Here is a 13737-nt window from a genome sequence, read left to right on the forward strand (position 1 = left end):
ATACAGCCACTATGGAGAACAGTATGGAGGGTCCTTAAAAAACTACAAATAGAACTACCATATGACCCAGCAATCCCACTACTGGGCATATACCCTGAGAAAACCATAATTCAAAAAGAGTCATGTACCACAATGTTCACTGCAGCAATATTTACAATAGCCAGGATATGGAAGCAACCTAAGTGTCCCTCGACAGATGAATGGATAAAGATGTGGCACATGCATACAATGGAATATTACTCAGAATATTACTCAAGATGGCCCAGAGGCACATGAAAGGATGCTCAACATCACTAATTATTGGAGAAATGCAAATCAAAACTACAATGAGGTATCACCTCACACTGGTTAGAATGGGCATCATCAGAAAGTCTACAAACAATAAATGCTGGAGAGGGTGTGGAGAAAAGGGAACCCTCTTGCACTGTTGGTGGGAATGTAAATTGATACAACCACTATGGAGAACAGCATGGAAGTTCCTTAAAAAACTAGAAGTAGAATTACCATATGACCCAGCAATCCCACTACTGGGCATATACCCAGAGAAAACCATAATTCAAAAAGGCACTTGCTCTCCAATGTTCATTGCAGCACTATTTACAATAGCCAGGTCATAGAAGAAACCTAAATGCCCATTGACAGACATTGGATGGATAAAGAAGATGTGGTACCTATATACAATGGAATATTACTCAGCCATGAAGAGGGACGAAATTTGGTCATTTGTAGAGATGTGGATGGACCTAGAGACTGGCAAACAGAGTGAAGTAAGTAAGAAAGAGAAAAACAAATATTGTATACTGACGCATATTTGTGGAATCTAGAAAAATGGTACAGATGAACCGGTTTGTAAGGCAGAAATAGAGACACACATGTAGAGAACAAACATATGGACACCAAGCAGGGAAAGTGAGCATGGGATGAATTGGGAGACTAGGATTAACATATATACACTAATATGTATAAGATAGATAAATAATGAGAAACTGCTGTGTAGCACAGGGAACGCCACTTCACTGCAGAGTAGAAATGAATACAACATTGTAAAACAACTATACCCCAATAAAAACAGAAAAATAAAAAAGTAAGGAGTTCAGAGAAACATGTTAATCTAGAACCCGAAATCAGCATATGTTCTATTTCCTGGCTTTCTATATTATCTTCTTCCTGCTTGATCCAGTTTTTATACATAGGGTTTTTTTTTCCAGCATGAAAATGAGTCACATTAGAAATACTTCACCAGCTGAAAAAGCTAAAATTTTCCTTTTTATTTTAACATATAACTTTTACTTTTTTAAAGTTATACATAAAAACCAATATTTTAACACGTACATTGCTTCGTTTGGTAAAGGTTACCAAAGAACTAGGATGGAAATGCCTAAGGAAAATACTTAAGTCAGTCAACTGAAGTTTTTTCTTTAACCCTGGTTGTGTATGTGATTTTAAAAAAAAACAAACGTATTTTGTTGAGATATAATTGACATGTAAAAAGTTGTGCATATTTAACATATACAATTAGATGAGTTTGTAGATAAGTATACTCCTGTGAAACTATCACCACCATCATGGCCATAGAGATATATGTCACCTCCCAAAGTTTCCTCCCATCTCTTTATTATTATTATTATTAATTTTGTAGTAAGAACACTTAATGTAAGATCTACCCTCATAGTAAATTTTAAGTATTCAGTGCAGTACTGTTATTTATAAGCACTGTGCTAACAATGGATTTCCAGAGCTTACTTATGTGCATGTGATTTGAATTCTTTGGCGATAGTTTACTAGAAAACCACTGGCTTATGAGTCAGGAGTCCTAGGTTGGAGTTCCTTCCGGCTGGGCATCAGCTCTCACTGTGACTGGAGTCCCTGAATCTTTCTGGGCATCATGTTCAAAGACTGAATCTGAGTACGTGAATGTTACTCCACCTTTTGTCTCTAGAGACTTAACTCCCTGTCTGTCTTCATTTACTGGGATAATATTCAAATCTACTTAGTTCAGCTGTTCCACTTGTCCTTTCAAAATCACAGCTCTGATAAGACCAGGACTCTTCTGTACTATTCTTGAAACATTCGTGCATTGCTATCTGTATTGCCGAGGTTTTCAGGCAATAGGTAGTATCAATATTTAAAAGATTTCTTTTAAATCACTTGACATCTCTTAGTACTCATCCTTTCTGTCCAGCAAAAGAAGCCAGTTCAAAAGAAAACTTAAATTTCTTTGCAGCCCTTTCTTCCTACTGATGGAGCCCCTCAACCCAAGTCTTAACTGGGTGAAATTTGAAGTCTTTATTTTGCCCCCGGCCCCCAAACTGCTTCTGCAATGCTCGCTCTCAACTTGGTGACTGCCAGTGAGTGACACATGTCTAGATTTAGTTTACAGTAATAGGCTTCTATTTTAGTATTTAGATGAGCTTAAAAAAAAATCAACTACCAGTTTTGATTCTCTCCCTTAACATTTCAATGAGTTTTCTTTTTCTTCACCGAATATGTTCTTGGAGGCCTTGTGGTGTAGTGGGGCTGGGGAAGCTTGCTTATTGCTGAAAGCCCCGCGGCGTTCTTCAGCTCTTGCACACATCCTAGCAGGTGGTTTTGATTTTATGGTGTAAGAGGGTTCTTCACTTTTTGATTCATTTGTGGTATGTTGCTGTAGCCATCACTGTAATTAATCTCCTAGGAAGAAATCTGAAGGTTCAAGTCAGTAAAAGGGAACCCAGGAAAAGGCAGCTGAGCATGAGATTTTTTTCCAGGTGATTCTTCTGTGCTTGGGGTTGTAGATAACTTACTTTTCTCCCTGATCTCATAGAGTGTATTATGCTGCTGCTTCCCCTCCCTCCCCTTTCAGAGGGTGATGAAATGGGAACCAGTTATCCAGCCCAGCCGGGTTTCAGGTCCTGTTCAGCATTTACCAGGTAGTGACAGCAGTTGTCCCTGGACACTGTTTCATTTATTCATGCTTGCAATTTATTTCTTTGCTTTGTTCATTCCAAATGGGATTTTATTAATGCCACCTTGTAACTTTTGTTACTTAAAAAATATATTTTTCACTTTTAATTTTGATAAACTGGAAATAATCAGAAACATAAGAATAGTAAAATACACATCTACATACCCACAGACTAAAATAAAAAGTTACCATTTTGCCATGTTTGCTTCATCAGTCTATATATACATACTTTTGTTACTAATTTTTAGTAGGGAAACTGGAGCTGTTTAGTTCGGTGCTATGAAAGAAGTGACCAATTATCCAAAAGGGTGGATTTTACTCTTGTATAAACTCTTCTTAAATTTAAGCATTATTCTGATTAACTGATCTATACCTCAAGTCCAAAATCTTATGAAAGCAAACATTCTAGCACTTAAATACATATAAGTAAAAGACAATTTGTTTTCATTGGAAGGACTTTTTCTGGGCTGTGGAAATTGTTTTAAAATGCAGTAGATATAAAACAAATATATCCTGGAAACACAAGTGGTTTGGAGGGTACTGAAGATTTCCTAATGTTGACTAACTGTAGTGGAAAAAGTAGAGCAGTGAGTGGTCTAGTGTTGTTGTTGTTGTTTTTTTTCTGAGATTATGGAATTATGTACATGATAGACATTTTAAAAAACTGTAATTCCCAGCTTGGGTTAAAAAAAATGGAATGGGAGGAGCTTTATCTGTTCTTTCTAAACATTAGGGTTTTAAAGCTACAGTAAAGCTTAAGCTATATTTATCTATGGAGAATAAGTCACTTTGGAAAGCCAAGATTCCAAGTAAATGAAAATGATTATTTTAAGTGTTGAAACTTAGAAAAATTGATGTACTTCTATTTTCCTGACTCTAGTAGATTTTCTGTAATTTCACTGTTTATTTGTGACTGTTATTTCTAATTTTAACTGTTGAGTTATCATGCAGCCTCACGTGGGATGTAAATGTGAATAGATGTTGACGGGTTAGCCCCACTCCCTTTCCTAGCGGCCCTGGAATTTGCTTTCTCAAAGTTCCTCAGGAATTTGCTTTCTTAAAATTTTCTTTCTCATAATTCGACATGTGGCATGTAAAGAGAGGCAGGGTACTTAATGGATAGCACCCTAGGGTCTAAGAAGACACACTCTGTGTGTCTTCTTCAAGTTGCTCCACCTCTCTGGGCCTCAGTTTTCCTATTTGTTAAATGGACATTAAGAGTACCTGCCTCCTTAGGGTAATTTTGAGGACTACACAGAGATACCTAAAAAGTGCTTAACATGGTACCTAGCACATAGTAATGACAAAAAAGTTCTGGCTGTCATTAATTTTATGCAGAAATAATTAGCAAATACATAGAAGCAGTTCCCTTGTACATAGATATTTTCTTTTCACAATAAAGAAATCTTTAGGGTGTCAATCCCTTACCTTGTCCCATTACTTTGGGTGAATATTATAAGCACAGTGGACCACAGACTTCCTCAATTGCATGCACTTTTAAAAATTTTACCAAGTTATTCACTGAGTGAGAGGCAGCAACCTTTCAAGAATTTTCCTGAGGTGTTTTGAAGAGCACATGTGGTGAAGTGTCCAAATTTTTCGTTGGTACTAGAATATAGCACGTCTGCTGACAAAACATGAGGTCACAAATTCCCCAAAGTTCCCCTTAGTATTCTTGGCATGGCCTCTGACATACGCAGTATTAAAGACTACAATTTAAATATTTATAATATGCAAAAACTTCAAATGGTGTTTTCTGGTACATGATCAAATTGCATATTCGTTAGTAATATTTCATATCCTAGATAATGCCCATAGGTTATATTAAGTGATACTGAAGAGCAGGAAGGTGATTAAAACTGTTACCAGTTACTAGCCCTGCTTCTACTGGGTGGCCACTGGCAAGGAAATGGCTTTCTGGTTGTGGAGTCCTGCTAAATGCTCAGTCTCTAGCTCCTACTTTCTGATTCTGACTCATGTAGCTTCCAGTCTCCATCTTTGCCATTTTCCTTTTTTTCTCTTCTCTTTTTACCTTTCTTGACTTTTTCTTTTTCTCTCCAGACACTTGGAATCAACCGTTGTCCTTAAATGATTAGGATTATTTTTTCAATTATGTCTGCCGACTTGGTAAAAACTTAGTGTTTTGTCTGCACACCCAAATGGTTTATTTCTAGAAAGCCTATTATGTGGGATTTCCCTTAACAATTGTATTGGGAGAGGGAACTGATAGGATGAATATTAAAATTTTTGTCCATTTCACATATAATTTGGCAGAATTGCATCAATACACCAGGCCAGACTTGAATTATGGGCTGGAAGCACACAGTGTTTCAGGCCACTGGCGAGGCCATACAGTTAAAGAGATATATTTTGAAAACGATGCTTTTGTCTCTAGGTGCCAATTTTAACCCAAGAGAAAAGTTTGCATGGCTGGATATAAGATTGTTCCTTCCCTAAAATAAGGGTGAAAAAAAAATGACCAGTAATCCTTTTCACTGCTAGTCTTGGTTCTCTTTATTTTTCTTCTTTACATCATACTGTATTCCCATCTTACTGGTTTGGCTACCACTGAATAGACAATTTTCTTCCTTTCTAATCTTTTGAATAGTCTAAAAGAAGTATTTGTTCAGTGTTTCATGGTATATGTGGTGTGAGAAAAATCTATAATTGTTCTTGATTTGGACATTTCTCAAGGCAATCAAACCCCAGATAGTTTAGTCCAAGATAAATGATAGCACATTTTATCTGTGCATTTGTGAAATCTTATTATGCTGCTCTGCAAATGTATAAACGTTTTCTTTTCATAAGGCCCTAGGCCTAAATTATGGCTTCTCATTAACAAATGATTTCCATACTCTGTTACATGTGTGCAGGGGAGCCTTCTTCAAGCAGCTGCTGCCGTCGTTCGCACTGTCTGGAAAAAGGGGTTATTTAGCGTTTAACTCTACCTGCTTTGGCTTTTTGCCTCTCCAAGATAAGAGGTGTTTCATGTGTTATTGAATATTTACTTATGTGAACCTGAGCTACAGAGATTCTCCACTTTAGTGACCAAAGATGGCAAGGTAGGAAGGACAGATTAAAAACATAGCTGTGTTTTATATTACACAGTTTAAGTCCAACCATATCTATATATCCTGGAGTGCCGACTCTATGGCAATCTGAGTGGAGTAAGCAGTTAGCAAATTGTTCACATGTTTTGCCCCGCAACTCACTTAAGTAGATGTAAGAAAAAGTCTTTTACTGTTTAAGATGTATATATCCGTGTAACATACACAGACAAGATGGCTATCTTCTAATGTCTAGAAGAGGTGAATATGATTCACCTAAGCTTATGCTGCAGCTGCATGTGGAACAGACATTTCTTCCCCCTACCCAATGCCACCTCCCCACCAAAACAGTTTTAATACTTACGAGTTTTGGTATTTTTGTGAATAGTAAATGAAACATACTTCTTTAAAATCTCGAATGTATCGTATTATATAATAAAGGGAGAAAGGAATTAATGTTCTTGAGAGTGTTTGGATTTTGAATCCAGGTGTCTAATACATGGACTTTGTAGTCAAGAGAAACTTTTGTGTTTAAAATTAACCTTTTAATAGCTTTTTGAGGAATTAGAAATATAGATACTAGTGTTACTTCTTGACCTCTAAAATCAGAGTTTTTCCTTCCTTGACCACTTCCTAAATATTCAGTTTTCCTTCTGGACCGCAGAATCAGTGACATTTTGTGACAGGTTGTAAACCCACTTTAGAATTGTGGCATAATCATTGGGACATATCAGCTTTTCACGGGACATGGATTCATTAAACAAAGGTCTTTTGAGTTCCTGCTGGGTGTCAGGCATTGTGCTAGAAATGATTATTTGTCAGACAGTAAAAACATTGCTTTTGTATTAAAAATTTTAGTGGAAAACTGAACATTTTTCCCCTCTGAAGTTTCTATAGATAACAATTCAAATGCAGTTCTATCCACGTAACGTCCCTGAAAATTCCTGGCTATGAAAACAATGTTTTGTACAAGTGGCTCTTTCATTTCACTTTTCTCTGAAGCATCCTTGCCTCTCAGGGACTCCCTTCCTTTCCTTGCCCCTGTTGGGACGGCCCTGGCTGGGCTGCAGAGCTTTCAGATGCCTTTGCTTCTTGACTGGATATCACAGTTATAAAGTTCAGCCAAGATGTCATGGGTATCTCTTTAACTTTCTTTCAAATTAAACGTGGAATGAGAGAATGTTGGCATGCTTCAGGGTGAGAGGTGCTAAGACTATCTTTTGTTTTTTTTCCAAGATGGTACTTTTTTTCCCCCCAAAGTATCGTGGTAAAATGTATAACCAAAGAAAAGTAACTATTCTCCTATTTAGCAAAAAGAGTAGTATAATGTGTTGCAGGCACAACTTTAGAAATCCTTTCTTTCATTCCTTAATAGGAATAAAATATTCCTTATTTGGCACCATTAGAAAAACAGAGCAGATGAAACATAATCCTTACCTTGCTGGAGTGAGAAGAGACCTCCACTGCAGTCTCTCAACCCACTGCCCAGATCTCTCTCTAAGGCTTAGACAAGAAGGTTTTACAGTGCGGAATTCTCAAGTGACGAAGCATTAACATTACAGGTAACATTACAGAGCAAGCGTTTTCGTCAAAGCAAACTCCCCACTACAAATGGAATGCCCTCACCCTTGAGGTTTAAAAGTCCCACTTATCGAGGCACTTGCGGTCATGCATTCGCTCTTATCTTCCTGTCCTTCATCCACAGTCGGCTGGAGGCCGTTTTCGCTTTTCGCAGCCTCTGTCTGAGACTGTTCAACGCCTCCTCCCCCTGGTGGCGAAAGCTACCGTTCATGTTTGTTGCTGTGCCCGCAGTACGCCTCGGCCGCGTGCTTCACAAGCATTCGTCGTTTCATTCACTCCTTGCATCAGCCACATGCGGTTGGAACGGATTTTGGAAACTCGCAGACGAGGAGTTTAAGGGAGCAAAGAGGCGAGACGAGAAGCTCTTAAAGCTCACATGTGATGGAACCAGGATCGAAAGCTGGGCCTGACTCCAAACAAAGTGTTTGATCCCCCGCCCCGGTTTCCCAGTTTCGTGCTGCCTCCCAGTCCACCAGTTTCATGCTTGCTTCATCTGTTAACCATCACTGTTGCCCTAGACGCAAAGCTTATCCTGCACCCACCGCTAGTCTAGTAATCACCTTTAAGAACTCAGATCCTTCACTTTCCCATGCTCCCCGCTTTGTCACTTTGGTTCCCTAGGTGTCAGGAGAAAGCTATGTTAAGGACAAAGTTGCTTCTATTTCTTTACAATGACTCCTTCAAGAACTCAACATTTAATGAGCACCAGTACTGAGCTGTAAGGAAATCTGTGTTGCGAGCCATACTGCCTCTTTTCTAGAGGGTTCCTCTTGTGGAAGACCCACCCCCCTTTTCCTGATTTCCCTGGAAAAGGAAGGTCTGCTCCTCATTTCTCTGTGCTTCATCTTCGCCATTGTTTCTGACCACAGTTATTTATCAGTCTGCTTCTTTGTAGTCTGCTATTATGTCCATTTCTACTGCTTTCCCCTCATTATCACCAATCTGTAGACATTCAGGATCTTGCTTCACTACCTTCTATTAGCTTCTTCAAACTTGGGTCATAGAGGGTTCCTTTAAATTCAGCACCAGTATGGTGACCCAAGAGAGTGTGTCCTTGATCTCATTTTCTCCTCAATTACCTGTTGAAGTGACTGCATCTCAAAACCCCTCTAATTCCTAGTTCTCAAGTTTGTATCTTGCATACAATTTATATGGTTTAACCTTTCCTTACCATCAATTAATTAAACTTGTTCTTTGGTAGCCACAGGTCCCTAAATTTCATTTTTTGTGGACGACTATCAACATATTGGTAAACTCAGAATTCTGACCGAACTTATTATGGTAATTGTCTTAGTCCATTTGGATTGCTATAATAGAATATCATAGATAGGCTGGCTTATAAACAACAGTAATTTATTTCTCACAGTTCTGGAGGCTGGGAAGTCTGAGGTCAGGGTGCCAGCATGATCAGGTTTGCTGAGGATCTTTTTCTACGTTGCAGACAGCCATTTTCTTTTTGTATCCTCACATGAAGGAGAGAGGGCTAGCTAAGTCTCTGACACTTATAAAGGCACAAATCCTATTCTTGAGGGCTTCACCCTTATGAACTAATAACTTCCCCAAAGCTCCACCTTCAAATACTATCCCGGGGGCTTCCCTGGTGGCGCAGTGGTTGAGAATCTGCCTGCCAATTCAGGGGACACGGGTTCGAGCCCTGGTCTGGGAAGATCCCACATGCCGCGGAGCAACTAGGCCCGTGAGCCACGACTACTGAGCCTGCGTGTCTGGAGCCTGTGCTCCGCAACAAGAGAGGCCGCGATGGTGAGAGGCCTGCACACCGTGATGAAGAGTGTCCCCCGCTTGCCACAACTAGAGAAAGCCCTAGCACAGAAACGAAGACCCAACAAAGCAAAAATAAATAAATTAAAAAAAAAATCCTATCCCATTGGGATTAGTTTCAACATATGAATTCTGGGGGACACAAACATTCAGTCCCTAACAATCATCTCCAGACTGCTGTCTTTATTATCCTAAGCTTTTCCCCTTTGACCTTTTGTGATGTGGATCTCATGCTGCTAAGGGGGATTTGGTATGCATTTTGCCCACAAGTGGGATTTAGTACTCTATGGAAACCCATTTCATCATTTCTCTAGGACTCTTTATTGCATTCTCTTTGACAGTGACTTTTCCAAATGTTTTTCTACAATCTTGATCTTTATTCTATGAAGTCCCTTATCACTCAGATAACAACCTTAATTTGCTGAGAAACATCAAAGCTATCCTCTGAGAATTCACTAATCTTTTCTCTCATTCTCATCATATTGTACCCCCCCGTTACATACCCTACTCCTCTTAAAAACTTCACCTATCTTTTTACATTTATTTTTTCCTATTTCAGCTGAAGTGAGGCCTGTCGCTTCTACTTGTACTTTTGCTCCTATATTCCCTTTTCTGAGCTTTTCTCATGTAGGATCTGTTTCATTTGTATCTTTTATCTCACATTCCTTGACACTGTCTCCTCTTACTGTCAAAAGTTTTCAGGTATCTTCCATATTACATGTAAAATAAAAATATCCTTTGACTTAGAATGTACCCTTTCTGCTTTTGCCATTTCTTTCATTGTTCAACTTCTTAGGGAAAAATCACTTGCAATCCCCATAGGATTTTTCTTCCCTGCCACACATTCAGGGTTTATCTAAAATATTGCAAGGAAACAAAACGTGATTTTAGTTCATGCTTTGGGGCTCTCCTCCTAAACTGCTTGATAACTTTAAAATCTCTCTGTAGACCAGCCCTGTGCTTTCATTTGCATGCCGGAGAGCTCCATTTTCATGGCCAACTTGTGTCCTAAAAGTGAATTCTCTGTACCTCCTCCCCCAGCCAAAACTAAACCAATGAAACCCACAACTTCACTCACCTTGCTCATCACCGACTTTGCTGTTGTTTTCAGTGATACCTCAGTTCTCTTCCTCAGGCTGAAAATTTTGACTCCATCTTCGAATATTCTCTCTCGTTCAGATCTCCACACTCATCTATTATCCAGACTTGTTAGTTTGGGTCATAATTAATCAAGTCCAAATCTTGGCTTGCCAGTGCTCTGTCCCAAATCAATATTTTAGTCATGATTATTGCAAAAGTCTCTTAACTGATATTTCTCTCCGTTTATCACCCCTTTCCCTCCAAGTTTTCATCAGGCTGGATTAGTATTTCTATTACTACTCTTTGATCATGTCATTTTCCTGCTCAGATTTTTAGGAACTTGTCAGTGTCTGGAGGCTAATTTTCTTGCTTAGTGTGATATTCCATGTTCTCTTTGGTCTGGACCCAACCTACCTTTTCAGCTGTCTTCTGAGACCATTAGGCACTTACTCTGTGCTTCAGCTGAACTGCAGGACTGATTGTTCCCATGCATTTTCTCACATGGGTTTTTTTCTTTTTTCTGTCTAAAATGCCTTTATTTCCCCTTACCTCCCTTCTGTTTGAAGTCCAGCCCATCAGACCCAGTTCAGATGGATTCAGTGATCATCCCAGTTGAGAAGTTAGTGGATTAAAGCAGGAAATTTCAATACATATGTTTATAACACTTACTGCCTGTTAGTAGGGTAGGTGATCTAATGCCTACTCATGCAGCCCTTTTGATTGGATGGTTTCCAAGGACTTCAATTATGTCTTCTTTTCTCCAATTCCTCAGAGCCTTCTAGCAACAGGTGCTCAGTATTATTTTCTTGATTAATCCCTTGTTTCACTATTTGTTATTTGGCCAACAGTGAGAAAGGGTAAATGTGCTTGGCAGCTTGGTAGTCACTGGGACTCTCTTAAGGTTGATGGGAGGTGAGAGGAGCTGGGCTGGCCAGTGTGGAGACTGCATGGATGAGCTCAGACCTCTTCACTACCAACGATTTTTTTTCCTTCAGAAAGGAAGCTTATGATAAACAATCTTTCAAACACTTATTTTATTCATTTGTTTTTAAATACACAGGAAAACACACTTGAAGTACTAAAGCCAGATTGCCTGGGTTTGAATCCTGGCTTTGTCACTTCGTGGCTGAATGACCTTGGGCAAGAGAGCCTCTTCAGTGCTTTACTTTCACTCTCTGTATAATTAGAATAATAACATATTCATAATGTTTTTATAAATATTAAATGAGTTAATGCATGTAAAGCATATTAAACAATATGGCAAATAGAGTATTCCCAAATGCTGTCAATTAATATTATTATTAAGCAATGAGGGAATTGCTGCAAGAAAAAGATATATTAGAATTTGTTTCTAATTTATTTGCCAGATTATTAAAATGCTATGATTTTAACACATGAGGATAAGTACCCTTAAGGTCTAGAAACTCTTAAGATATGGAGCATAGTGAAAGAGATAATGAATGGAAATGTCGGGGAAAATTAAGCAATCTAGCCTCGTATTTGTTTGATTGTCATATACACCAAGGGACTGAGCAACTGACTTAATTACTTAAGCCATTCTAGAACATGGATGATTATTTATGTGATACCTAGTAGACACTGAGCAAAGCATTGATCCAGTACTTCCAAGGTGCTGGTAGTATGAAGATGAATAACACATGGCTTTTGTTTTGAGGATGCTCAGATTTATGACTTAAATAACTACAGCTCAGTGTTGAAGTGCTGTGGACACAGGTATATACAATGTGCCATAGGCTTCTATGCCTCCTCTTGACAGAGGAGGGTGTCAGAGGAGCTGAGTCTTGAAAGTGGTCAGACTTTTACGGATGGGACAGAGCAAATTTTGCTATAGATTTTAGCACATTTTAGTAATGTAAGGTGGGATTTTTTTGTTTTGTTTGCTTTACCAAGATCTGTGGAGACAGCAAAGTCCCAGTGGTGGTTTACTTGATATGAAGGGAATGCTAATTGTACCAAATATTCTGGGTTTTTTTTGTTGTTGTTGTTAAATAAAATATCTTTGATTTTAATGCAAACTTTTTAAAAAGTTGCTTTTTAATACTTGGAGGACAGTATGCACAGGTTCACAGGATGCCCTTGTATCTCTATCTTTGTAATATATTTAACAAAATCAAGAAAAGGTTTTCCATATCAGGCAGTCCATGGATAGACATAGTCTGTGGTTCCTAAACCTGATAATGGTGAGAATAATCTGGGGAACATTTAATGATGTGGGAGCCTGGGCCCCCCTCCAGATAAACTGAAACAGACTCTCCGAGGAAAAGCTCGGACTCTGCATCCAGGAATCACAGATGTTTAAGCACTACAGGAGAAACTAGTGCTCACTATAAGCTTGTGCTGTTGACATGGCAACTACTCATTGTGTCTGTGATACTCATTTATACTCAGAAGTGAGATGAAACACAGTAAGAAGACAGATTTGGAACTCACCAGGAAGTATCATGAAATCTCTGACTTTGATTTATCTGGTGCCTTACTTGTCCTAAGAAGCAGCTACAAGAGGCAGTAATTTGAAGATAACAGTATAATTCAGAAAAGATAGTTAGATTTCTAAAGTTCTCTTGCTACTGCCAGATACTCAGGTAATCATTTGGTCTTTTGTGTCCATCATATTACTTTCTTGGAAAAGGATCTAATCTTGTCCCCGCCCCCTTTTTTTTTTTTTTTTTGTCTTCCTACTGAGCAATGGTCAAACCTTGGAAGGTGTGTTTTCCTGGAGGGAGTGTTCAATAGGTTTCAATTATTTAACATAAAACACACGCATGTTATGGTTGGGGGAAAAGCAAAACAGTGCTTGGGGGAAAAGTTGCTAATTTCATTCAAAACATGAAGAAAATAACACTTAGCTTCTGTGTAGGAGTCTGCTTGGTCATGTGAGGTTATCGCAAGATTAAGTGTTCTGTGTGCACGTGCACATCTTTTCTAGACTTTCTGTTTAGGACATTTCCCACATTAACCTTCACGTGGCTTTGGCCATAGCCTGGTCACAGCAAATCTTCCTCTGCTTTGATGCTACTGTGGCCCAGCACCCTCTCTGCTGGGCCACTGCAATCATTATTCTGAATCCTACATAAAGCAGAAAAATAAACATTAAAAATTTTTTATTATGAATTTTTTCTGTCAAACCACAAATAGGGGATACCCCCCCATATTCATCACTCAGATTCAACATTTATTAAGAATATATATATATTCTATATATGCTTCATCTGTCCTTTTTATTTTGTACCTGATAAAGTATTTTAAATCAAATCTCAGATATCATGTATTTTACCTTAACATACT

General features: G+C 38.6%; 1 protein-coding gene across 3 annotated transcripts in view; it reads left to right on the forward strand.

Annotated features, from left to right (window-relative positions):
• The window catches only part of RSPO2 (R-spondin 2), a 158326-nt gene that overhangs the window by 22908 nt on the left and 121681 nt on the right, over window positions 1–13737 (forward strand). Inside the window, exon 2 of one of the 3 annotated variants that reach the window (XM_024129960.2) lies at window positions 12353–12369. The exons of the other annotated variants lie outside the window; for them this stretch is intronic. Coding sequence (XP_023985728.1) covers window positions 12353–12369 — 17 coding nt within the window. The remainder of the gene's footprint in view (window positions 1–12352; window positions 12370–13737) is intronic. 3 annotated transcript variants of the gene reach the window in all.

This window comes from Physeter macrocephalus, chromosome 15 (genome assembly GCF_002837175.3).
Source record: "Physeter macrocephalus isolate SW-GA chromosome 15, ASM283717v5, whole genome shotgun sequence".
In the NCBI taxonomy this organism is placed as follows: domain Eukaryota; kingdom Metazoa; phylum Chordata; class Mammalia; order Artiodactyla; family Physeteridae; genus Physeter; species Physeter macrocephalus.